General features: G+C 45.1%; 1 protein-coding gene across 4 annotated transcripts in view; it reads right to left on the reverse strand.

Moving 5' to 3' along the window:
• CPD (carboxypeptidase D) overlaps nucleotides 1–23,875 on the reverse strand; it is a 135,449-nt gene that overhangs the window by 91,114 nt on the left and 20,460 nt on the right. For 2 of the 4 annotated variants that reach the window (XM_063628649.1, XM_063628652.1), the window contains exons 1-4: nucleotides 14,810–14,932; nucleotides 13,643–13,749; nucleotides 11,556–11,680; nucleotides 391–4,803 (exon numbers count right to left, since the gene is read on the reverse strand). In XM_063628649.1, coding sequence (XP_063484719.1) covers nucleotides 391–1,121 — 731 coding nt within the window. In that variant the 5' untranslated portion in view covers nucleotides 1,122–4,803; nucleotides 11,556–11,680; nucleotides 13,643–13,749; nucleotides 14,810–14,932. Of the gene's footprint in view, nucleotides 1–390; nucleotides 4,804–11,555; nucleotides 11,681–13,642; nucleotides 13,750–14,809; nucleotides 15,042–23,875 lie in introns of those variants that run through there. The other 2 variants (XM_063628650.1, XM_063628651.1) reach the window with 2 other exon arrangements.

The following is a 23,875-nucleotide window of genomic DNA, read 5'->3' on the forward strand; positions in this document are numbered from 1 at the left end:
AGCACAGCGCCTATAACATTAGGCACTTTTGATAGAAGATAACAACATTGACAGCTTATCTATAAAATGTGTGAGCTGACCTAGGTTATCCTTAAGATCTCTTCTCGCTCATATTCTATGCCCCTGTAAGAATAGGGACCAGAATGTCAGAAAGGAGTGTCCCCTCCAGCCATCCCTTGAACAAATGACAGCCTCTAGGAGGCAACTCTTTGATGATTAGCAGGACGGAAGGCTACGCGGCCTGGGCCCCGTCCCCGTTACAAGGTGTCTCCCTTCACCTTCACCACCGCCACCCCTCATGCCAGCATTGTCTGAGCGCCTACTGGGTGCCGGAACCAGCCTCGGCCCTTGGAGGCTCACACGGACGGGGAGGGGGCAGGCAACACTCACCTGTTCCTGCGGATCCACTCGATGAGGGCGCGCACCTCGGGCACCTCGTCCAGGGCAGGAGGCTCGCCGGTGCTAAACTGGTCGGGAAAGCTGCGGTTGAGGTCACGGCCGCGACTATTGTCGCGGCCGCTGGCACCGGGCGGGCCGCCGTCGCCGAGGCCACAGTCGCCCTCGCGGGCGCGCTCGAAGCCATCGGGGTTGAGGCTGGGCAGCAGGTACACGTCGGTGGTGTTGAGCAGGCGGACCAGGCGCGGGTCCCCGCGGCGGTAGCCGGCCGCCAGCTCGCGGGCCAAGTAGATCAGCACCTGGCGCGACACGGTCTCGTCGCCGTGCATGTTGCCCACCAGCTTCACCTGGGGCCGGCCGGGCAGCAGCGGCCCCGCAGCGTCGGGCCCCGCGTCGCCCTCAGGGATTAGCGACCCCAGGCCGGCCGTGAGGCGCAGCACCCACAGCGGCCGACCCTCCACCGAGCGGCCGATGCTAAAGAGGCGGGCCAGGCCGGGGGGCCCCGCGGCCGCCGCCTCCCTCAGAGCCGAGCCCAACTCCTCTTCGTGGTAGTAACGGTCGAACTGGCCCTCGGCCGCCTCGGCGCCCGCGCTCGTCGTTGTCGTAGTCGCCTCTGCCTTCTTGATGTGAGCCGCCCGGGCCGAGCTCCCCAGTAGCAGCAGGCACAGGAGCAAGGGGAGCCGCCCTAGCCGCCAGGGCGGCCGCTTGTCCCGGCCGCTCGCCATCTTCCAGCCACGCCGCTAACCTCCGCTCCGCTCCGCTCCGCTCCGCTCCCGCGGCTCCAAGCTCCGGCGGCGGGGGCCAGCCGGATCCCCTCCTCGCCTAGCAACCGCGTTCCGCCCTCCGGCCGCAGCCAATCGCGGATGGGCCTGGTGGAGCGTCACCACCAGGGGGCGGGGCTTCCCTTAAAGCAGCCGATTCCCTCTGGGCGGGCCTGCCCTCCTCCCGTCCAGGACGAGTTTGGTCACCCTCTTCCTTCGCCAAGGTTCTTCTTCTCTTCTCCTCTTCCTTGTTTCGTCTTCTGCGTGTGCTCTGCTTCTCGCTCAGTCTCTTCTTTATGGCTTCTCCCCTAAATTATCACCCATTTTTCTCTGAGAACTCCTGCTAGTTCCCTTCCCATCTTTGTTGCTGCCTTTCTCAGCTGCGCTTTAATGCTTAGAACCGAGAATGGAAAGAATGAAAAGGTTCGAAAGAATCGTAAGACTAGAAAAAATCAATAGGTTCTAAAGAATCTTCGTTCGGACAGTCAAAGCCTTAGCCCAGTCTCCTAGGCGCCTTGTCTCCGCATCCGCTCCGCCTCTGCTGGAGCCCCGCTGTCCGCGTGCGGTTGCATCGGACGCCTCGTGGGGAGGAAGGCTCGCACCTCACTAGGTGATGCATTCATTTTTAGAGTTGCTGCCTGGAAAGGTGTCTCTTTTATGTCTAGCGGAAATGTGCTACGTAGTAGGCTCCCTTTGTGTTAATGTTGTCTATTTCTTAGGCGTCACCCCACGTTGTTTTACTGCAAATAGGTCCCTGTGTGTGCTGGCCTTGGCCCTCATTAGGCAGATTTCATTTCACAGCTCACCGGCCCACTTCTCACACCTCATCGGAGCAAGTTGTATATTTAACTGTGCCCTGGAATGACATATTTTAAAACAGCAGGTTTGACATTTCTGGAAACACTTGCTTGGCATTCCTGAACTCCTCAGTGTTAGCCAAAGATTGCAATTACAGCGTTTCATCAAGTCTAGAGAAGAGGTCTTTTAAATCAGCCTTTATAGGCTTTAGTTTCTTTAGCCTGAAGAAACACAAAACTGTATGCCTTAATGGAATGTGAAACTCCACCCATCTAACAACATTATCGCAATAACTGGTATTTCCTTCTTTCAGAGCCAGCTATTTCAGGGCCCCTTCCCTGAACTATGACTGAACCCTACTTTAATAGAGTTCATTCATTTGTCAAGTATTTATTGAGCAACTTTTATGTCAAAGCTAGATGCTGGGAAACAATTCATTCTTCTGCACAGTCAAGAGATTCAGTGTAGTTTGTGATGAATCCTACAACAGAGGGATACAGGTGAGGGAAATATCTGAACTTGAGGAGGAGGAAAGGAGGAGAGAAACCATGGAGGATGGGAAGGATCCCAGGCAGAAGGAGAAGCAAGCAAAGAAAGCTGCAGGATTTGAGAACAAATGCCTTGTGTTCTGGGAATTGCATGCAGGGTTAGGATTACCGGTGTGAAGGGGCTCACAGGCCAGTCTTCAGGGAGCACATTTGATCTGGAAGGCCATGGAGAACCACGGACGGGTTTTAAGCTAGTTTAGAAAAATCCCTCTGACGGTAACACGGAAAATTGAATGGGAGGCCTAAGACTTGAGGCTGAGAGACCTGGAAGGAAGCTGCAATACAGGAAGACATGATGAGACTCTGTATGAGGGCAGTGCCAGTGGAGGTGGAAAGAAGGAAATGGATCTGAAAGACCTTCGGAAAGGAGAGTGGACAGGATCTGGAGACAAAGAGGACTGTAGGCTGACTTCAAGTTACAGCCTAAGCAACTTGCAGGTATTCACCGAAGTACAGGCCGGGAGAAAGCACAAGTTTAGGTGAAGATGATTAATTTAGTATTCTGCCATGAGAGCGAGCACCGTCACTCTGGTCCTGTGAATGGCTCTTCTCCTCCATGCCCCATTTGATCTAGTCTACATTATGCACAGCAGCTGCAACTCATCAGAAACAAAGCTACAACTCTGTACAAAGAGACCGCCCGCCACCCCCAGGAGTGCTCAACTATTACACTATGCACTTTTACAGTACTCCAAGTCAAAGAAGCCCCAGAGGACATGTTAACTTCTAATCAAATATTTCCTTTTCTACCACGTTCACTCTCCTTTGAAACCTCTTCCAGCCCCTTCACTCCTGCAGCCACACCTAGTGAGGCAGCCTGAAATGTAAATAAACAAGCATGAGGGTAGTGAAATAATATGGGAATGTAACTTGAGCCGGTGCCCTCTCAGAAATCCCCAAGCCTTCTGTGGTGCCTTCCAGGCTTCTTTCAGGTCTGCAGCCTTCTTCCTTAGCAGGTACACAGTTGCTTATGGTTAGAAGTGAAACCCAAAGCTCCAGACCTCAGTCACTTTTGTGTTTACCTACAGCTTTGTGTTTACCTACAACTGAATACCTCCAATTGTATCTGAGAGGTCTTGAACCTTGCGACAGGTGTTTCTTTCCTCTTTCCCTAAGGAAAAGGTGTGGCCTTACAAGTGGAAGGGACTTGGGAAAGGCTTGAAGGTAAAAAGGCTTCCTCTTCACAGAAGCAGAGTGGCAATGGCTTGGATTTTTTTTTTAATTTTTGTATTTGATACATGATAATTGTACATATTTGTGGGATACATGTGATATTTTGATACATGCATACAATATATTATGATCAAACCAGGGCATTCCAGATAGCCATCACCTCAAACATTTAGGTAGAAGAGATTTGAAATGTTTCTAGCACCAAGAAATGACAAAGAGTTGATGTGGATTTTTTTAAAACAGGGCAAAAAAAAGCTTTTAGATGACCAGACTGATTCAAGAACCATTTTCTTTACAAGATTCGTAGGTAATTAAAGCATAGCGTAGACCAGAAACTTGTAAGTGTCTCATTGTCCAGCACAAACACATGCAGATTTACAAATTCAATTTGACAAATGTTTGTGGAGCACCCAATCTGGCGAAAGGTCTGTTGTGCGAGGTACAGGAGGATTGGAAAATGAATGAAGGGGATCTCTCCCCTCCCAGAGGACAGAATCTAGGAAGGGACACAGAACATAGACACAACACAGGACTGGATGTGTCTGCTGGACAAGAGTTACATAACAGGCACTGTGCAAAACCCTTGACATTGGTTGACTCATTTCATCTTCACAATAGTCCTATGAGGCTGGTGCTATTATCATTCCCATTTCAAAGATAAAGAGAGGAGGCATGAGGTCACACAGCTGGCAACCAACAGATCCAAGACTCAAACCTGGAGAGTGTGACTTCAGAGTCTGTGTGCTTAACTTCTGTAATAAAACTGTTTCTATATAGTAAGCTTAAAAAACAAAAAGCAAAAACTTGTTTTTGGAACACACAAAAGCCATTATAATGAAGAGTCACCTCCCTCGGTGGCCCAAGCCTGTAATCCCAGCACTTTGGGTGGCCGAGGCGGGCAGGTCACCTGAGGTCAGGAGTTCAAGACCAGCCCGGTCAACATGGTGAAACCCCGTCTCTACTAAAAATACAAAAATAAATAAAAGAAAATAAAAATAAAAATAATGAAGAGTCAGAGAAAAGTTCACCAATACTGCTTGATCATGCTCTTCAACATCAGAACCAAGTTCAAATCCTGGATCAGTCCTTTTTCAGCCATTTTAACCAGGGCAAGTTATTTCATTTCTCTGAAAATTAAAAGAGATAATACATACATAACATTTAATATAATACTTGGCATATAACAAGTGTTCAGAAATCACCGTTATTTCTATTGTTTTTAATAATAGAAATTCTCAAATGGTAAAAATGGAGAAAAGAGCACTCCAGGCAGAGAGACCAGCAAGGATAGATGCACAGAGAGGGATTTCATGACTGGTGGCTGGAATACAAGATGTGTTAGGAGGAGCAGCAGAAGCCATGCCTGCAAAGACTAGAAGTAGATGAAGGCTTTCAATACCACACGAATGGGGTTTTGCTTTATTCCAAAGCAAATGGAAAGCTTACAGAGCTGTTCGTGAGGAGGAATGGTGTGGATCCCACCTGTGTTTTAGCAAGAAAATTCCAGGAACCATGTGGGCAAGGCTAAGGGATGGCTGCCATCCAGGCAAGAGCTAATTCTGGCAAGTTCAGTGAGGATAAAAAGAAGATAACTTAGAGATGTTTAGGTTGTTGGATTGACAAGATTTAGCAACTGCATGGGTAAAAGGGAAGAAGAAGTAAAAGATGACTTCGTGAGCTAGTGAGGGTGACCAGGTAGGTGGCTTTGCCATTATCCAAGACAAAGAAGGCAGGAGAAAAGATGCTAAATGGAGGGGCTTGGAGTGTGTGGGAAAAGAGATTAGGTATTGGATTTTGGGAACTTTTAGGTTTGAGATGCCTGTATGAAATCCAGCGGCAGGTATGTCTAGGTAATGGGAACAGTTTTGTTGTTGTCGTGTTTGTTGGTGTTTAAGATAAGGTCTCACTCTGTTGCCCAGGCTGGAGTGCAGTGGCACAATCACAGCTCACTGCAGCCTCGACCTCTCAGGCTCAAGCGATCCTCTTGCCTCAGCCTCCCAAGTAGTTAGGACTACAGGGACACGCTACCACACCTGGCTAATTTTTGTATTTTTTGTGGAGACAGGTGTAAGGTACATGGATGTGCTTTGGTCAAGGAATAGGCCAAGGCGGATATCCAGGCCTGCATGACTTGGTGAGTCTGGCGTGCATGGGCATCCCTCCACTTGCTATGTAACCTGTTTGTGTAAGTTCATACATGGCCCTGAGCCACTGTTTTCTGTAAAAGGTATAACTGCCCTGTTGACACTGTGCATGACAGACATGGCTCTTGGGGCTCGGCTCCGCTCAACATGGCTTAACATGGCGGGCATACTGGTGCCCAGAGAAAGAAAGAGAGAGAACCAGAGCTGTCCATCCTGCAGACAGACAGAGGGGAGCCACAGCATGGCTCGCGCCGGAGCCCAGAGAGAGAAAGAGTTAAGCTGCTGACCCTGAAGGCAAGGGAGAGCTAGCCATGCAACCGCATTGTGAGGGTGGCAGGAGCCGCGGAGCCAGAGCAGACAGCTGAGATAAAGGTGGACAGTATGAGAAAGCTGTTGATGACAGCTGCTGCTGAATAAAATCATCTTTCACCTGCCTACAGCCCCCCAAGTGTTCTTTCTGCCCATCCACCCACTGCCCTTGTATTCAGCATAGGCTGGACCCAGACCCCAGGATCTGACAACAGGGTTTTACTGTGTTGCCCAGGCTGGTCTCAAACTCCTGGGATCAAGCAATCTGCCTGCCTTAGCCTCCCAAAGTGCTGGGAATACAGGTGCAAGCCATCGCTCCAGGTCTTTGTTTTTTAAACATGGGAGAAATTACAGATTGTTTGTATACTGATAGGAATGATCTAGTAAAGAGGGAAAATGTGATGACCCATTAGAGAGAAGGGAGAATTGCTGGAGCCATGCCTTTGAGTATGAGTAATTGGGAAGGGATAGCATACCAGTGGAGGGATGGGTCTTAGGTAGAAATACAGACACTTCAGTAGTCACAAATGGGAAGGCAGAATATATGGGCATAGGTACAATTAAGTGGGTAGGTGAGGTATTGGGAGAAGGTTCTCTGCTGATTGCTTTTATTTTCTTAATGAAATGGAAAGCAAGGCCACTAGCTGAGAGTAGGGATGTTGGAGTAGGTGTTGGAGGTTTGAGAAAAGAGAGGAAGGTGTGAAATAATCATCTCAAAGAGTGGGAGAGAGAAATGGAAGGTAAGAACAGTTTCCAGCCATTGACACTTAATAGAGCCCAGCAGTTTCCTAACATGTCATCTAGACCTGAAAGCTAATGGGACATAGAACGGAAGGTTTTTGGCTTTGTTTAGTTCATTTATTTGTTGAGGAGGCTGTCTGTCTGAGCTCATGGAAAATGTAGTTACAGCCCAGTGAATTGGGCTCTGAAAATCCAGCGGCCACCCTGAGGGCATGGGAGGCTCCTGAGAAGATGAACATAGAGAAGGAAGAAGAGAGATGGCATCACTGAAAACCTCCACTTCAATTTGCTCCATGCCTGGGTCCCCGTAGTGTTGACTCACCTTGACAAGTGACTACTCGCTCTGTGTCACCTCTGCAAGAGAAAGTCAAATCCTAGCAACTTACAGCCCAAGAAACATTGGTAAGAGATGAAGTCATCTCAGAACCCAAAAGGCAACCATCCGAAAGCAGATTTGGAATTTGAAATATAAATATCATATCAATCACAGTGTGCATAATACTATCACCTTATATTTCTGTGTGCCTTCAGGTATGTTATCTCACACAATGCTCACAACTTTGAAGAGTATCAGGACAGCCTAGAAAGCTTCTAGTTTTAAGCTCCACCAGCTCAAGCAAGTCAAATAGCAGGACACGGAACAGCTGGGAACTTAAGCTGTGTGCAAAACGTGTCCGGAGTTCCTGCCATCACATGCTGGGGTTCAGTGCACTGAACTCACTCTAGGGTATATGTACATTGTGCGCACATCTAACTAACAATGAGAAAAAGTGAGAGAATGAAAGTAACAACCAAACTTAAAACAGATGTAGGGCCTGGCACGGTGGCTCACACCTGTAATGCCAGCATTTTGTGAGGCCAAGGCAGGTGGATCACGTGAGGTCAGGTGTTCAAGACCAGTCTGGCCAATATGATGAAACCCTGTCTCTACTAAAAATACCAAAAAATTAGCCGGGCATGGTGGCTGGGGCTTGTAATCCCAGTTACTCGGGAGGCTGAGGCAGGAGAATCGCTTGAACCCAAGAGGCAGAGGTTGCAGTGAGCTGAGATCGCACCGTTGCACTCCAACCTGGGTGATGAGCAAAACTCTGTCTCAAAAACAAAAACAAAAACAAAAAACCAAAACCAGATGTACATGTTAGTTTAAAAGTGCGGAAAGGATGTGTAAGTAACTTTAAAGGTTTACTGACCATTAACAAAAATAAAATGCAATATACAGGTGAACAGTAATGTGGTTAGTACCTGCGGAGGAAGAAACTGAAGAATTAACTGAGGGCCATAGAGACACATTAACTGGTTTTGTTTTGTTTTTCCCGAGATGGAGTTTTGCTGTGTCACCCAGGCTGGAGTGCAGTGGCGCGGTCTTGGCTTACTGCAACCTCCACCTCCTGGGTTCAAGCAGTTTTCCCACTTCAGCCTCACAAGTAGCTGGGGCTACAGGCACACGCCACCACACCTGCCTACTTTTTGTATTTTTTTGGTAGAGACGTGGTTTCACCATGTTGGCCAGGCTGGTCTCGAGCTCCTGGCCTTGAGTGATCACCTGCCTTGGCTTCCCAAAGTGCTGGGATTACAGGTGTGAGCCACCACCCAGCCAGAGACACATAAACTTAAAGGAGAATTAGAGGAACTGACAAGAAGCTGTCCCTAGAAGACAAGGATGATGGAAACATGAAATGGCATCCAATTAGAATTTTCATAAATTTGCTAATGTGTTACAAGCAGCAAAATAATAATAATAACAATAAAAGAATGATTTTCTGAAATTTTTTTTAAATAAAGTCTCAAAATGGGCAAATTAGGGGAATTTTCAAGAGAACCTTTGGCCATATCAGTTCTTACAAGTGCTGTTGGTTGTCTGCCCGGATTCTCTCTACCAGGCTCGTGCACCCATCTCCTAGCTGATGTTTACTTACATCTGCATCTTCGTGGGAAGATTTCCCTTGGCTGACAGGAGCTACTTTGCCCAGAAATGCCTAAGAAATTACACACACTGCCTCCACCCCACCTCTTTCTAGGGTCATCCTACTGGTATACAGGCCCCCTTGCCTCTAGATGAGACAAACTTTGGAGCAATTTATGCTCCAGACAGAGCTTTCTGCAGAATCAGGCTGAGGTAAGAGTTCTTTTTTTCATTCTTGCTTAGCATCTTCTGATCTGCTTCCCTTAATCCCTTTCAGGTTTCTCCCAAGGGCATTCTTCAATAAATCACTAACGTAAGCATCCTTGTCTCAGGCTATGCTTTTAGGAATCTGCCTTAGGACAGCCAGGTAGGATATCACTCCATAGTACTTCCCTCTATAGGTTAGATAGAATACATTTTGCTTTCTTTGCATTATGTTTTTTGTTTGTTTTGGTTTAGGTGTTTAGGTGTGGGGAGGTGTTATTTAGGGTGGGGGGTGGACTTTTTTTTTTTTTAAAACAGACTGAGTCTCACTCTTATCACCCAGGTTGGAGTGCAGTGGCATGAACATGACTCACTGTAACTTCAACCTCCTGAGCTCAAGCAATCCTCCTGCCTCAGCCTCCCTTGTAGCTGGGACCACAGGCGGCGCCACCATGCCTGGCTAATTTTTTTAACTTTTTGTAGAGACCGGGTCTCACTCTGTTGCCCCAACTGTTCTCAAACTCCTGGGCTCACACAGTCCTCCTGTCTCTACCTCCCTAAGTGCTGGGATTACAGGCATGAGCCACTGTGCTTGGCCTGGTGTAGCGTTCTTGTTTTGTTTAATTTTGTTTGTTTAACAGAGTTTTCTCTTACTTCCTTGATATTTTCATCTTTCTAGGCCAAAGAATAATAAAAGATGTTTACTGAAATTTCTTTTAAAATTTGGCCGAGGCTAGGTAGGGCTACTCTATTTTAAATTTTAGTTAGTTCTGTTTCTAGAGCATATATTATGCTGTTTCCCAATCGTGAGAGCATGATAGTAATTTTGATCTGTATTTCCAAAAGACTCTCTCTTAGCCAGCACTGAATAAACAGTAATTCTATTATCATGAGGCAGGGAAGGAGCAAAGCAGGTATCAGATACTTTCAGTTGTATGAATCAGAAAACCTGACTCATTCTAGCTTAAATAATAAATGGAATTTATTGGCTCATATAACTGAGAAGTCCAAAGGAGAAGTCTGGATTTGGGCATAGCTTTATCCTGTGCCCATTTTGGCTAAATGGGCACAAAACACCTGGTTTCTTTTTGTCCTGTGGCCCTGCCTTCTACAATGTTCACTTCATTCTAAGTCTGACTCCCCTGGTGATTCCAAGAGGGCTGCCAGGAGCTCCCAATGCTACACGCATTCTCGTTCATAGTTCAGCAAGAAAACAGAGGATGTTCTTGTCCTTGCAAAATTGCCAAGCGTAACTCAGATTGGAACTGCTTAGGTCACCTGCCTGCTCCTGAACCAATTGCTATGGCCAGGGAGATGGAATATGCTGATCGACTTAGTTTAGGATATGACCCCTATTGCTGGTGCTGGGAACGGAATCTGATTCCCATGAACTACATGGATCCCCAAATGAAAATCAGGGCCTTTGGCAAGGGGGACAAACCAATAAACACCAACCTGCTTCATCAAACAAGCAAAGGCAACAGAATATTGTATTCACTCAGCATTTATGAGCGTGCCCTGTCCCGGGCTGGAGGGCACATAACTGCGCATGAGACAGAAAGAAGAAGAGAGGGAGGAAAAAGAGGAAATGCAGTGCAATACGTGACAGTGTGAACAAAGTGTTGCTAACCAATACCAACATGGCACTTCAGCGTTTATGCTTTTCATACACTTTGTCTCACTAACCCCCACAATTGGAAAAGGAATCTTTGTCTTTATTTTTGGATGCCCGGCGTCTGAACTCCCTCCCTTCATCTGGGGAACCCTCCCCACCTTAGGAGTCGTCGTGGAAGGCAGGGCCTTCTCCCACTCTGCAGGCTGAAAATGCCAGGTGCTTGCTCTCACAGGACATGAGACACATAGTCTAGCTTTAACCATGCAAACAAACCTGTGACAGACTTTGAATTGGGAGCTAGTGACACAAAGAAGCATAGGCTGTGGATAATTCTTTCTAGCAGTGGTGGGGGAAATGGCAGCAATGTATAGATTCTGGGGCGACGGAGCAGACAGAACACCCAGCCCCCAGTGCCAGTGGTGCTGGCAGGATGAGCTGCAGCAGCTGGTACTTGGTGACAGTAGAGTGGTCTCCTAAGTTCTGCTGCTTGCTTTGTGGCATTCTTCCTTTCTGTTTATAACCCCTGATTTGCCAACTCTCCTAGCAATTCTGTGAACCAACCAATATCCTTTTAATAAATTCATTTTCAACCAGACTCAGTTCCTATGGCTGCAACTTATGGAAATATAACTCTTTCGGATCAATATTATCATAATTTTACAGGTAAGGATACAGGCTCTGAGACATTAGGTTACTGGTGCCCAGGACCACGCTATCTTCCAACTGCAAACCCCATCCTTTGTTCAGTATATGTGTCATTCTTAGGTGAAGAGTAACTGGAAAAGTTTCCTTCATTCCTAAAACATTTCCTTCCTCTCCCCATCTGTTTAGTGCCTAAAATGCACCATTAGAGAGGGGTTCTCTGAGTCTGAAAGGCTTTTTTGTCAATTAAAAGGCAAACATCAAGGCATCTTGAGATCAGCTGACCCTTAAGGAATGGGGAGAAAGAGAGGGAATTCTTACCTTAGAGAGGATTTGTTTAACAGGCTTCTTGGAGAGCAAAGGCCAGTGAGAATGAAGTGCAGATGCTGGAGAAAAATACTGAAAGAGGAGGAGTCAGGTTGCTAAAACCAGTGGTACCTGTGTGACTGGGGCAAAAAAACAGAACTTGCCCCCACATTTCTAAAGAGAACCTTTGATTTAGCTACTTGGCCACCTGGATAAACAGTGGTGTTCTAAGTAGGGAGAGGCATAGGGGAAATGAGATTGCATGACGCTAATGGTTCTCAGCCCTGGCTGCCCTTTTGTTTTTCTTGTTTTGTTTTTTGTTTTGAGATGAAGTCTCGCTCCATCGTGCAGGCTGGAGTGCAGTGGCATGATCTTGGCTCACTGCAACCTCCACCTCCCAGGTTCAAGTGATTCTCCTGCCTCAGCCTCCCGAGTAGCTGGGATTACAGGAGTGCATCCCCAGCTAATTTTTGTATTTTTAGTAGAGATGAGGTTTCACCATGTTGATCAGGCTGGTCTCGAACTCCTGACCTCAGGTGATCTGCCCGTCTTGGCCTCCCAAAGTACTGGGATTATAGGCATGAGCCATTGCGCCTGGCACTGGATACCCTTTTGAATAGCCCAGGGGGGCTTTAAAATATACTGGGCCGGGCGCGGTGGCTCACGCTTGTAATCCCAGCACTTTGGGAGGCCGAGGCAGGTGGATCACGAGGTCAGGAGATCGAGATCACGGTGAAACCCCGTCTCTACTGAAAAATAGAAAAAATTAGCCGGGCGTGGTGGCGGGCGCCTGTAGTCCCAGCTACTCGGAGAAGCTGAGGCAGGAGAATGGCGTGAACCCGGGAGGCGGAGCTTGCAGTGAGCCGAGATTGTGCCACTGCACTCCAGCCTGGGCGACAGAGCGAGACTCCATCTCAAAAAAAAAAAAAAAAAAATATACTGGAAGAGGGCCAGGAGAGGTGACTCATGCCTGTAATCCCAGCACCTTGGAAGGCTGAGGTGAAAGGATTGTTTGAGCTCAGGAGTTCAAGACCAGCCCGGGCAACATACTGAGACCCTGTCTCTGTTTTTTGTTGTTGTTGTTTTTTAAATATATTAAAAATAACAAAATATACTGGTGCAGGGGGGAATGGCTGCTTAATGGGTACAGGGTTTCCTTTTGGGTAATGACAATATTAGGGAACTAGATAGAACCTATAGTTGTACAACCTTGTGAATATACTAAATGTCACTGCATCCTTGACCTCCCCGGCTCAAGCAATCCTCCCACCTCAGCCTCCCAAGTAGCTGGGACTACAAGCACACATCATATGCCCGGCTAATTTTTGTATTTTGTGTGGAGATGGGTTTTCATCATGTTGCCTGTGACTGGTCTCAAACTCCTGGGCTCAAGAGGTTGGCCCACCTCAGCCTCCCAAAGTGTGGGGATTATAGGCATAAGCCACCATGCCCAGCCAATTGTGCACTTTAAAATGATTAATTTTCTGTTATGTGAATTTTGCCTCAAATAAAAAAAATATTGGCATCCCCTGAGAGGGAAGAGGGTAATAATGAGCTTATATGAGGATGGAAGCAGCTCTTGAGAAGTGTGCGACTTTAGTAGAGTGATGGTGTAACTCTACAATGAGCTCAGCAACTTTCTCCTAGATGCCCTCAAGATCACTTCAGGTGAACAATGAATGGTGAAGATTTACATACTTTACTTTTCAAGGCTTTTATAAGAGTTGGTCTTTGATTTCTTTTGGATGTGAATCTGGGCTGAGACAGGGCAATATAGCTTAGTTTCACCAGGATTCTCCCTTATACCTATTTTACAGGTTAGACCAAGGCTGGCCCTAGATTCTAGCAACAAATTTGAATGGGACCAAATACTCTCTTGCTCAGATGTAGTATGGTGTGCCAGATCTGAAGACATCCTCCAGTAAAAACAGCAAGAAATTAGGATGGTGCACTCTTGCATAAAGGGCCTAGGGCATGACTCCCCATCTCCAACCAGAAAAATGTTCAGTTACCAGGAATGCCCTAGCAGCCAGCAATTTCAGCCTCTAATTTTGATGAAAACACTTGCTGAGACTGAATTGGCACAAACAAAGCATATTTACACCCAGCCAGCTGGATTCCATCTTAAGAGTACAAGCTGAAGCTCCAGAAGGTGAAGAGATTGATGCTATTCATGGGAACAATCTGCAGCCATCTCTCTGTTATAGGCCTGGGTGAAAAAAAATGGTACAAGGGAAATTATAGTGCTGGAGAAAGCAGCTACCCAAATACTGCAAGCCCACATACGAACCAAAACTCCCTGGGAAACCCTAAGCGGGAGGGACACAGAACAGGAGAGTGGGTCTGCAAAAGACCTTTGTAAGAAAAAATTACTAGCTCAAGGGAAACACTCAAGGAAAGGAAAGAACAATGAAGCCACATAAAAGAGGGTGAACTAGTGTAACCAAAGATAAGATAAAACTGGTAGAAATTACAGCAAATCTGAAGCAGATGCTCCAGGCAAGTTCTTTAATGGTGCTTTCCAATGCCACCTTGCTCCCCATTCCCTATCTTTGTCCCTTTCCCAGCACTTGGTTCTGCTCTGAAAGGTCTTTCGTTCATTTATCAGTTAATTCAACAGACCTCGATTAAGCATGGTCTTTATGCCAGTACAAGGCTGCAAGCATGCAGAAGTGAAGAAAACACAATTAAGGCCAGATAAGAGCCTTGCCGGGTGCAGTGGCTCACGCCTGTAATCCCAGCACTTTGGGAGGCTGAGGCGGGCAGATAACTTGAGGCGAGGAGTTCCAGACCAGCCTGGCCAACAGGGAGAAACCCTGTCTCTACTAAAAATACAAAAATTAGCCAGGCGTGGTGACACATGCCCGTAGTCCCACTACTCAGGTGGCTGAGGCAGGACAATCGCTTGAGCCCAGGAGGCAGAGGTTGCAGTGAACTGAGATTGTGCCACTGCACTCCAGCCTGGGCAACAGACCAAGACTGTGTCTCAATTTAAAAAAAGAGAGAGAGGATTAGAGCCAAGATGGCCGAATAGGAACAGCTCCGGTCTCCAGCTCCCAGCCCCAGCGACACAGAAGACGGGTGATTTCTGCATTTCTGCTTGAGGTACCGGTTTCATCTCACTAGGGAGTGCCTAACAGTGGGTGCAGGACAGTCGGTGAAGCGCACTGTGTGTGAGCTGAAGCAGGGCGAGGCATTGCCTCACTCGGGAAGCGCAAGGGGTCAGGGAGTTCCCTTTCCTAGTCAAAGAAAGGGGAAACAGACGGCACCTGGAATATCGGGTCAGTCCCATCCTAATACTGCGCTTTTCCAACGGGCCTGGAAAACGGCACACTAGGAGATTGTGTCACGCATCTGGCTCGGAGGGTCCTATGCCCACGGAGTCTTGCTGATTGCTAGCACAGCAGTCTGAGATCAAGCTGCAAGGCGGCAGCGAGGCTGGGGGAGGGGCGCCCGCCATTGCCCAGGCTTGCTTAGGTAAACAAAGCAGCCAGGAAGCTCGAACTGGGTGGAGCCCACCACAGCTCAAGGAGGCCTGCCTGCCTCTGCAGGCTCCACCTCTGGGGGCAGGGCACAGACAACCAAAAACTCAGCGAGAACCTCCACAGACTTAAATGTCCCTGTCTGACTGACAGCTTTGAAGAGAGTAGTGGTTCTCCCAGCACGCAGCTGGAGATCTGAGAACGGACAGACTGCCTCCTAAAGTGGGTCCCTCACCCCTGAGCAGCCTAACTGGGAGGCACCCCCCCAGTAGGGACAGACTGACACCTCATTCAACCGGGTACTCCTCTGAGACAAAACTTTCAGAGGAACTATCAGACAGCTGAATTTGTGGTCTCACGAAAATCCGCTGTTCTGCAGCCACCGCTGCTGACACCCAGCCAAACAGGGTCTGGAGTGGACCTCTAGTAAACTCCAACAGACCTGCAGCTGAGGGTCCTGTCTGGTAGAAGGAAAACTAACAAACAGAAAGGACATCCACACCAAAAACCCATCTGTACATCACCATCATCAAAGACAAAAAGTAGATAAAACCACAAAGATGGGGAAAAAACAGAGCAAAAAAACTGGAAACTCTAAAAAACAGAGCACCTCTCCTCCTCCAAAGGAACGCAGTTCCTCACCAGCAACGGAACAAAGCTGGATGGAGGATGACTTTGATGAGTTGAGAGAAGAAGGCTTCAGACGATCAAACTACTCTGAGCTACGAGAGGAAATTCAAAACAATAGCAAAGAAGTTAAAAACTTTGAAAAAAAAATTAGAAGAATGGATAACTAGAATAACCAATGGAGAGAAGGGCTTAAAGGAGCTGATGGAGCTGAAAGCCAAGTTTCGAGAACTACGTGAAGATTGCAGAAGCCTCATTAGCAGATGCGATCAACTGGAAGAAAGGGTATCGCTGATGGAAGATGAAATGAATGAAATGAAGAGAGAAGGGAAGTTTAGAGAAAAAAGAATAAAAAGAAATGAACAAAGCCTCCAAGAAATTTGGGACTATGTGAAAAGACCAAACCTACGTCTGATTGGTGTACCTGAAAATGATGGGGAGAATGGAACCAAGTTGGAAAACACTCTGCAAGATATTATCCAGGAGAACTTCCCCAATCTAGCAAGGCAGGCCAGCATTCAGATTCAGGAAATACAGAGAACGCCACAAAGATACTCCTCGAGAAGGGCAACTCCAAGACACATAATTGTCAGATTCACCAAAGTTGATATGAAGGAAAAAATGTTAAGGGCAGCCAGAGAGAAAGGTCGGGTTACCCACAAAGGGAAGCCCATCAGACTAACAGCTGATCTCTCAGCAGAAACTCTACAAGCCAGAAGAGAGTGGGGGCCGATATTCAACATTCTTAAAGAAAAGAATTTTCAACCCAGAATTTCCTATCCCGCCAAACTAAGCTTCATAAGTCAAGGAGAAATAAAATACTTTACAGACAAGCAAACGCTGAGTGATTTTGTCACCACCAGGCCTGCCCTAAAAGAGCTCCTGAAGGAAGCACTAAACATGGAAAGGAACAACCGGTACCAGCCACTGCAAAAACATGCCAAATTGTAAAGACCATCGAGGCTAGGAAGAAACTATAGCAACTAACGAGCAAAATAACCAACTAACATCATAATGACAGGATCAGATTCACACATAACAATATTAACATTAAATGTAAATGGGCTAAATGCTCCAATCAAAAGACACAGACTGGCAAACTGGATAAGGAGTCAGGACCCATCAGTGTGCTGTATTCAGGAAACCCATCTCACGTGCAGAGACACACATAGACTCAAAATAAAGGGATGGAGGAAGATCTATCAAGCAACTGGAAAACAAAAAAAGGCAGGGGTTGCAATCCTAGTCTCTGATAAAATAGACTTTAAACCAACAAAGATCAAAAGAGACAAAGAAGGCCATTAAATAATGGTAAAGGGATCAATTCAACAAGAAGAGCTAACTATCCTAAATATATATGCACCCAACACAGGAGCACCCAGATTCATAAAGCAAGTCCTCATTGACCTTCAAAGGGACTTAAACTCCCACACAATAATAATGGGAGATTTTAACACCCCACTGTCAGCATTAGACAGATCAACGAGACAGAAAGTTAAGAAGGATATCCAGGAATTGAACTCAGCTCTACATAAAGTGGACCTAATAGACATCTACAGAACTCTCCACCCCAAGTCAACAGAATATACATTTTTTTCAGCACCACACCACACCTATTCCAAAATTGACCACATAGTTGGAAGTAAAGCTCTCCTCAGCAAATGTAAAAGAACAGAAATTATAACAAACTGTCTCTCAGACCACAGTGCAATCAAACTAGAACTCAGGATTAAGAAACTCACTCAAAACCGCTCAACTACATGGAAACTGAACAACCTGCTCCTGAATGACTATTGGGTACATAATGAAATGAAGGCAGAAATAAAGATGTTCTTTGAAACCAATGAGAACAAAGACACAACATACCAGAATCTCTGGGACACATTCAAAGCAGTGTGTAGAGGGAAATTTATAGCACTAAATGCCCACAAGAGAAAGCAGGAAAGATCCAAAATTGACACCCTAACATCACAATTAAAAGTGAAGGGGTGGCCTGCCCCTCCACACCTGTGGGTGCTTCTCATTAGGTGGGACGAAAGACTTGAGAAAAGGAATAAGACACAGAGACAAAGTGTAGAGAAAGAAAAGCGGGGCCTAGGGGACCGGTGCTGTGCTTACAGAGGACCCACACCGGCCCCGGCCTCTGAGTTCCCTTAGTATTTATTCATAATTATCTTTACCATCAAAAAGATAAGGGAGTGACTGGACAATAGGATCATTGTAGGGAGGAAATCAGCAGTAAGACATATGAACAAAAATCCTTGTAACATCAATAAGTTTAAAAGAAGATGCTGTGCCTTGAGATGTATATGCGAACATCTCCATAAACCTTTTAGCAGTATTGCTCCAGCAAGCCCCACCTTATTCCTAAAGGCGGTTTTCTCCTTACTCAGTAAATAAAGCACACAAAGGGTTTTACCTGGAGATGTTCCATCGCCCAGGGACGGGCAGGAGACAAATGTTTTTCTTTTTCTCTAGATTTAAGAGAATGGTGATGACCTTTAACCATAAGCAGCCTTTAGGCACTTGTTTAACAAAGCACATTCTGCACCGCCCAAAATCCTTTTAACCTTAAGTCACTACAGCACATGTCTCTTGCAAGGACAAGGTTGGGGGTAGGGTCACAGATTAACAGCATCTCAAATACAGAACTAAATGGAGTCTCTTACGTCTATTTCCTTCTATATAGACACAGTAACAGGCTGATCTCTCTTTCTTTTCCCCACATTTCCCCCTTTTCTTTTCAACAAAACTACCATTGTCATCACGATACCGAGATTACATACTTCACAAGGTAATAGAATATCACAAAGCAAGTGGAGGCAGGATGAGTTCACAGGGCGGTGTTAAAATTGAAATTAAAAATTGCCAATGAAATTTTTGGGCACGCATAGTCATTGATAACATTTTATCAGGAAATAGGGTTTGAGAGCAGACAACCTGACTGGCCAAAATTTATTAGGTGGGAATTTCCTCATCCTAATAAGCCTGGGAGCACTACAGGAGGCCGGGGCTTATTTCATCCCTTCGGCTTCAACCGTAAAAGGCAGCACGCCTCCAAGGGGGTCCTTTATAGGCCTACCCTCAGAGCGCATTCTCTTTCTCAGGGATATTCCTTGCTGAGAAAAAGAATTCAGCAATATCTCTCCTATTTGTGTGCAAAAGGAGAAAAGATATGGCTCTGTTCCGTCCGGCTCACCGGCGGCCAGTTCAAGGTTACCTCCCTTGTTTCCTGAACACCGCTGTTATCTCGTTCTTTTTTTTTTCAAGATGCCCAGTTTTCATATTGTTCAAACACACGTCCTCTACAAACAATTTGTGTGGTTAAGGCAATCATCACAGGGTACTGAGGTGACATATATCCTCCTCAGCTTACAAAGAAGATGATGGGATTAAGAGATTAAAGTAAAGACATAAGAAATTACAAAAGTATAAATTTTGGAGAACTAATAAAATGTCCATGAAATCTTCATATTTTATGCTTTTCTGCTGTGGCTTCAGCCAGTCCCTCAGTTCAAGGTCCCTGACTTCCCGCAACATTCTCCCTCCCTTTCCCTCTATATAAATGTGCCATGGCAATGAAGGCTTGTTCGTTCTCTCGATTTTGGCGCAGGATTCTTCGACTGGTCCGGCACACTAAAAACAAACCGATTAAACAGAGACACATAATTCCAAAATTTACTGCAGTAGAGTTTCCAATAGACTTAATCCAAGTTGTGGGGTTTAATCCATAAAGATTTTTTGCCACTTGATCTAACGCCTCAGCTCCAGGCACAACATTTAAGTGACTCTGAGAGGCTTCAAAAATTTCTTCTTTTAATTTAGAAATGTCTAAAGTGAGATTATCTTCTCTTCCCTGTAAATGGCATCTTACCATGTCCCAGTGATGTCTAGACTCATTATAAACTTGGGGTGTAATACAAAAATCTGACGTATTCCAGTCACACTGTAACTGGAAACGATGTTCCAAGCTCATGAGCCTATCTCCCATCCAAATGACAGTTTGTCTAAGGTCATTAATTTGATTAGCCAATTTTTGATACCAGATTGTGAATTCCACAACCTTGTGGAATTCTTTTGCCAATTGTCAACAAAGCTTACTGTCTGAACAGAAGAGTGCAATGCGACTCCTGCCACAGCGGCTGTAGCTGTGACTGCAATCAATCCCATAATCACTGCAATTAAAGTAAAAATAAATCTTTTGGATCTATTTAAAATGCTTTTAATACTTCAGTCAAAAAAAAAAAAAAAAAAACTTCAGTCAAAATATGAATGGATGGCGAGGCCTCCCATGGTCGATCCATGGACACAGGGATCCACACGCCTTCTCTTGCTCTCACAAGCAGAATACGGTGCTGCCAATCAAAAGTCGAATCAATGCAAGTAAACAATCTGCAATTTTCACATGTTATAGTTTGGGAGTCTGGTTTAATAACTACATTTCCTATGACTAACATATAAGCGGGTTTTACACAACTTAGTAAAGGAACTGTTAGGCTGGAATTTAGGTTGATAGAATAAAAAATGTGGGGAAAAGAAAGAGAGATCAGCCTGTTACTGTGTCTATATAGAAGGAAGTAGACATAAGAGACTCCATTTAGTTCTGTATTTGAGATGCTGTTAATCTGTGACCCTACCCCCAACCTTGTCCTTGCAAGAGACATGTGCTGTAATGACTTAAGGTTAAAAGGATTTTGGGCGGTGCAGAATGTGCTTTGTTAAACAAGTGCCTAAAGGCTGCTTATGGTTAAAGGTCATCACCATTCTCTTAAATCTAGAGAAAAAGAAAAACATTTGTCTCCTGCCCGTCCCTGGGCGATGGAACATCTCCAGGTAAAACCCTTTGTGTGCTTTATTTACTGAGTAAGGAGAAAACCGCCTTTAGGAATAAGGTGGGGCTTGCTGGAGCAATACTGCTAAAAGGTTTATGGAGATGTTCGCATATACATCTCAAGGCACAGCATCTTCTTTTAAACTTATTGATGTTACAAGGATTTTTGTTCATATGTCTTACTGCTGATTTCCTCCCTACAATGATCCTATTGTCTAGTCACTCCCTTATCTTTTTGATGGTAAAGATAATTATGAATAAATACTAAGGGAACTCAGAGGCCGGGGCCGGTGTGGGTCCTCTGTAAGCATAGCACCGGTCCCCTAGGCCCCGCTTTTCTTTCTCTACACTTTGTCTCTGTGTCTTATTCCTTTTCTCAAGTCTTTCGTCCCACCTAATGAGAAGCACCCACAGGTGTGGAGGGGCAGGCCACCCCTTCAAAAAGAACTAGAAAAGCAAGAGCAAACACATTCAGAAGCTAGCAGAAGGCTAGAAATAACTAAAATCAGAGCAGAACTGAAGGAAATAGAGACACAAAAAACCCTTCAAAAAATTAATGAATCCAGGAGCTGGTTTTTTGAAAAGATCAACAAAATTGATGGACCGCTAGCAAGACTAATAAAGAAGAAAAGAGAGAAGAATCAAATAGATGCAATAAAAAATGAAAAAGGGGATATCACCACCGATCCCACAGAAATACAATCTACCATCAGAGAATACTACAAACACCTCTATGCAAATAAACTAGAAAATCTAGAAGAAATGGATAAATTCCTCGACAAATACACCCTCCCAAGACTAAACCAGGAAGAAGTTGAATCTCTGAATAGACCAATAACAGGTTCTGAAATTGTGGCAATAATCAATAGCTTACCAACCAAAAAGAGTCCAGGACCTGATGGATTCACAGCTGAATTCTACCAGAGGTACAAGGAGGAACTGGTACCATTCCTTCTGAAACTATTCCAATCGATAGAAAAAGAGGGAATCCTCCCTAACACATTTTACGAAGCCAGCATCGTCCTGATACCAAAACCTGGCAGAGACATAACCAAAAAAGAGAATTTCAGACCAATATCCTTGATGAACATTGATGCAAAAATCCTCAATAAAATACTGGCAAACCAAATCCAGCAGCACATCAAAAAGCTTATCCACCATGATCAAGTGGGCTTCATCCCTGGGATGCAAGGCTGGTTCAACATATGCAAATCAATAAATGTAATCCAGCATATAAACAGAACCAAAGACAAAAACCACATGATTATCTCAATAGATGCAGAAAAGGCCTTTGACAAAATTCAACAACCCTTCATGCTAAAAACTCTCAATAAATTAGGTATTGATGGGACGTATCTCAAAATAATAAGAGCTATCTACGACAAACCCACAGCCAATATCATACTGAATGGGCAAAAACTGGAAGCATTCCCTCTGAAAACTGGCACAAGACAGGGATGCCCTCTCTCACCGCTCCTATTCAACATAGTGCTGGAAGTTCTGGCCAGAGCAATCAGGCAGGAGAAGGAAATAAAGGGTATTCGATTAGGAAAAGAGGAAGTCAAATTGTCCCTGTTTGCAGATGACATGATTGTATATCTAGAAAACCCCATCGTCTCAGCCCAAAATCTCCTTAAGCTGATTAGCAACTTTAGCAAAGTCTCAGGATACAAAATTAATGTACAAAAATCACAAGCATTCTTGTACACCAATAACAGACAAACAGAGAGCCAAATCATGAGTGAACTCCCATTCACAATTGCTTCAAAGAGAATAAAATACCTAGGAATCCAACTTACAAGGGATGTGAAGGACCTCTTCAAGGAGAACTACTCAATGAAATAAAAGAGGATACAAACCACTGCTCAATGAAATAAAAGAGGATACAAACAAATGGAAGAACATTCCATGTTCATGGGTTGGAAGAATCAATATCGTGAAAATGGCCATACTGCCCAAGGTAATTTATAGATTCAATGCCATCCCCATCAAGCTACCAATGACTTTCTTCACAGAATTGGAAAAAACTACTTTAAAGTTCATATGGAACCAAAAAAGAGCCCGCATCGCCAAGTCAATCCTAAGCCAAAAGAACAAAGCTGGAGGCATCATGCTACCTGACTTTAAACTATACTACAAGGCTACAGTAACCAAAACAGCATGGTACTGGTACCACAACAGAGACATAGATCAATGGAACAGAACAGAGCCCTCAGAAATGATGCCACATAGCCACAACTATCTGATCTTTGACAAACCTGACAAAAACAAGAAATTGGGAAAGGATTCCTTATTTAATAAATGATGCTGGGAAAACTGGCTAGCCATATGTAGAAAGCTGCAACTGGATCCCTTCCTTGCACCTTATACAAAAATTAATTCAAGATGGATTAAAGACTTATATGTTAGACCTAAAACCATTAAAATCCTACAAGAAAACCTAGGCAATACCATTCAGGACATAGGCGTGGGCAAGGACTTCATGTCTAAAACACCAAAAGCAATGGCGACAAAAGCCAAAATCGACAAATGGGATCTCATTAAACTAAAGAGCTTCTGCACAGCAAAAGAAACTATCATCAGAGTGAACAGGCAACCTACAGAATGGGAGAAAATTTTTGCAACCTACTCATCTGACAAAGGGCTAATATCCAGAATCTACAATGAACTCAAACAAATTCACAAGAAAAAAACAAACAACCCCATCAAAAAGTGGGCAGAGGACATGAACAGACACTTCTCAAAAGAAGACATTTATGCAGCCAAAAAACACATGAAGAAATGCTCATCATCACTGGCCATCAGAGAAATGCAAATCAAAACCACAGTGAGATACCATCTCACACCAGTTAGAATGGCCATCATTAAAAAATCAGGAAACAACAGGTGCTGGAGAGGATGTGGAGAAATAGGAACACTTTTACACTGTTGGTGGGACTGTAAACTAGTTCAACCATTGTGGAAGTCAGTGTGGCGATTCCTCAGGGATCTAGAACTAGAAATACCATTTGACCCAGCCATCCCATTACTGGGTATATACCCAAAGGACTATAAATCATGCTGCTATAAAGACACATGCACACGTATGTTTATTGCGGCACTATTCACAATAGCAAAGAGTTGGAACCAACCCAAATGTCCAACAACGATAGACTGGATTAAGAAAATGTGGCACATATACACCATGGAATACTATGCAGCCATAAAAAATGATGAGTTTGTGTCCTTTGTAGGGACATGGATGAAACTGGAAAACATCATTCTCAGTAAACTATCGCAAGGACAAAAAACCAAACACCGCATGTTCTCACTCATAGGTGGGAATTGAACAATGAGAACTCATGGACACAGGAAGGGGAACATCACACTCCGGGGACTGTTGTGGGGTGGGGGGA

Source organism: Symphalangus syndactylus, chromosome 20 (genome assembly GCF_028878055.3).
Source record: "Symphalangus syndactylus isolate Jambi chromosome 20, NHGRI_mSymSyn1-v2.1_pri, whole genome shotgun sequence".
NCBI lineage: Eukaryota > Metazoa > Chordata > Mammalia > Primates > Hylobatidae > Symphalangus > Symphalangus syndactylus.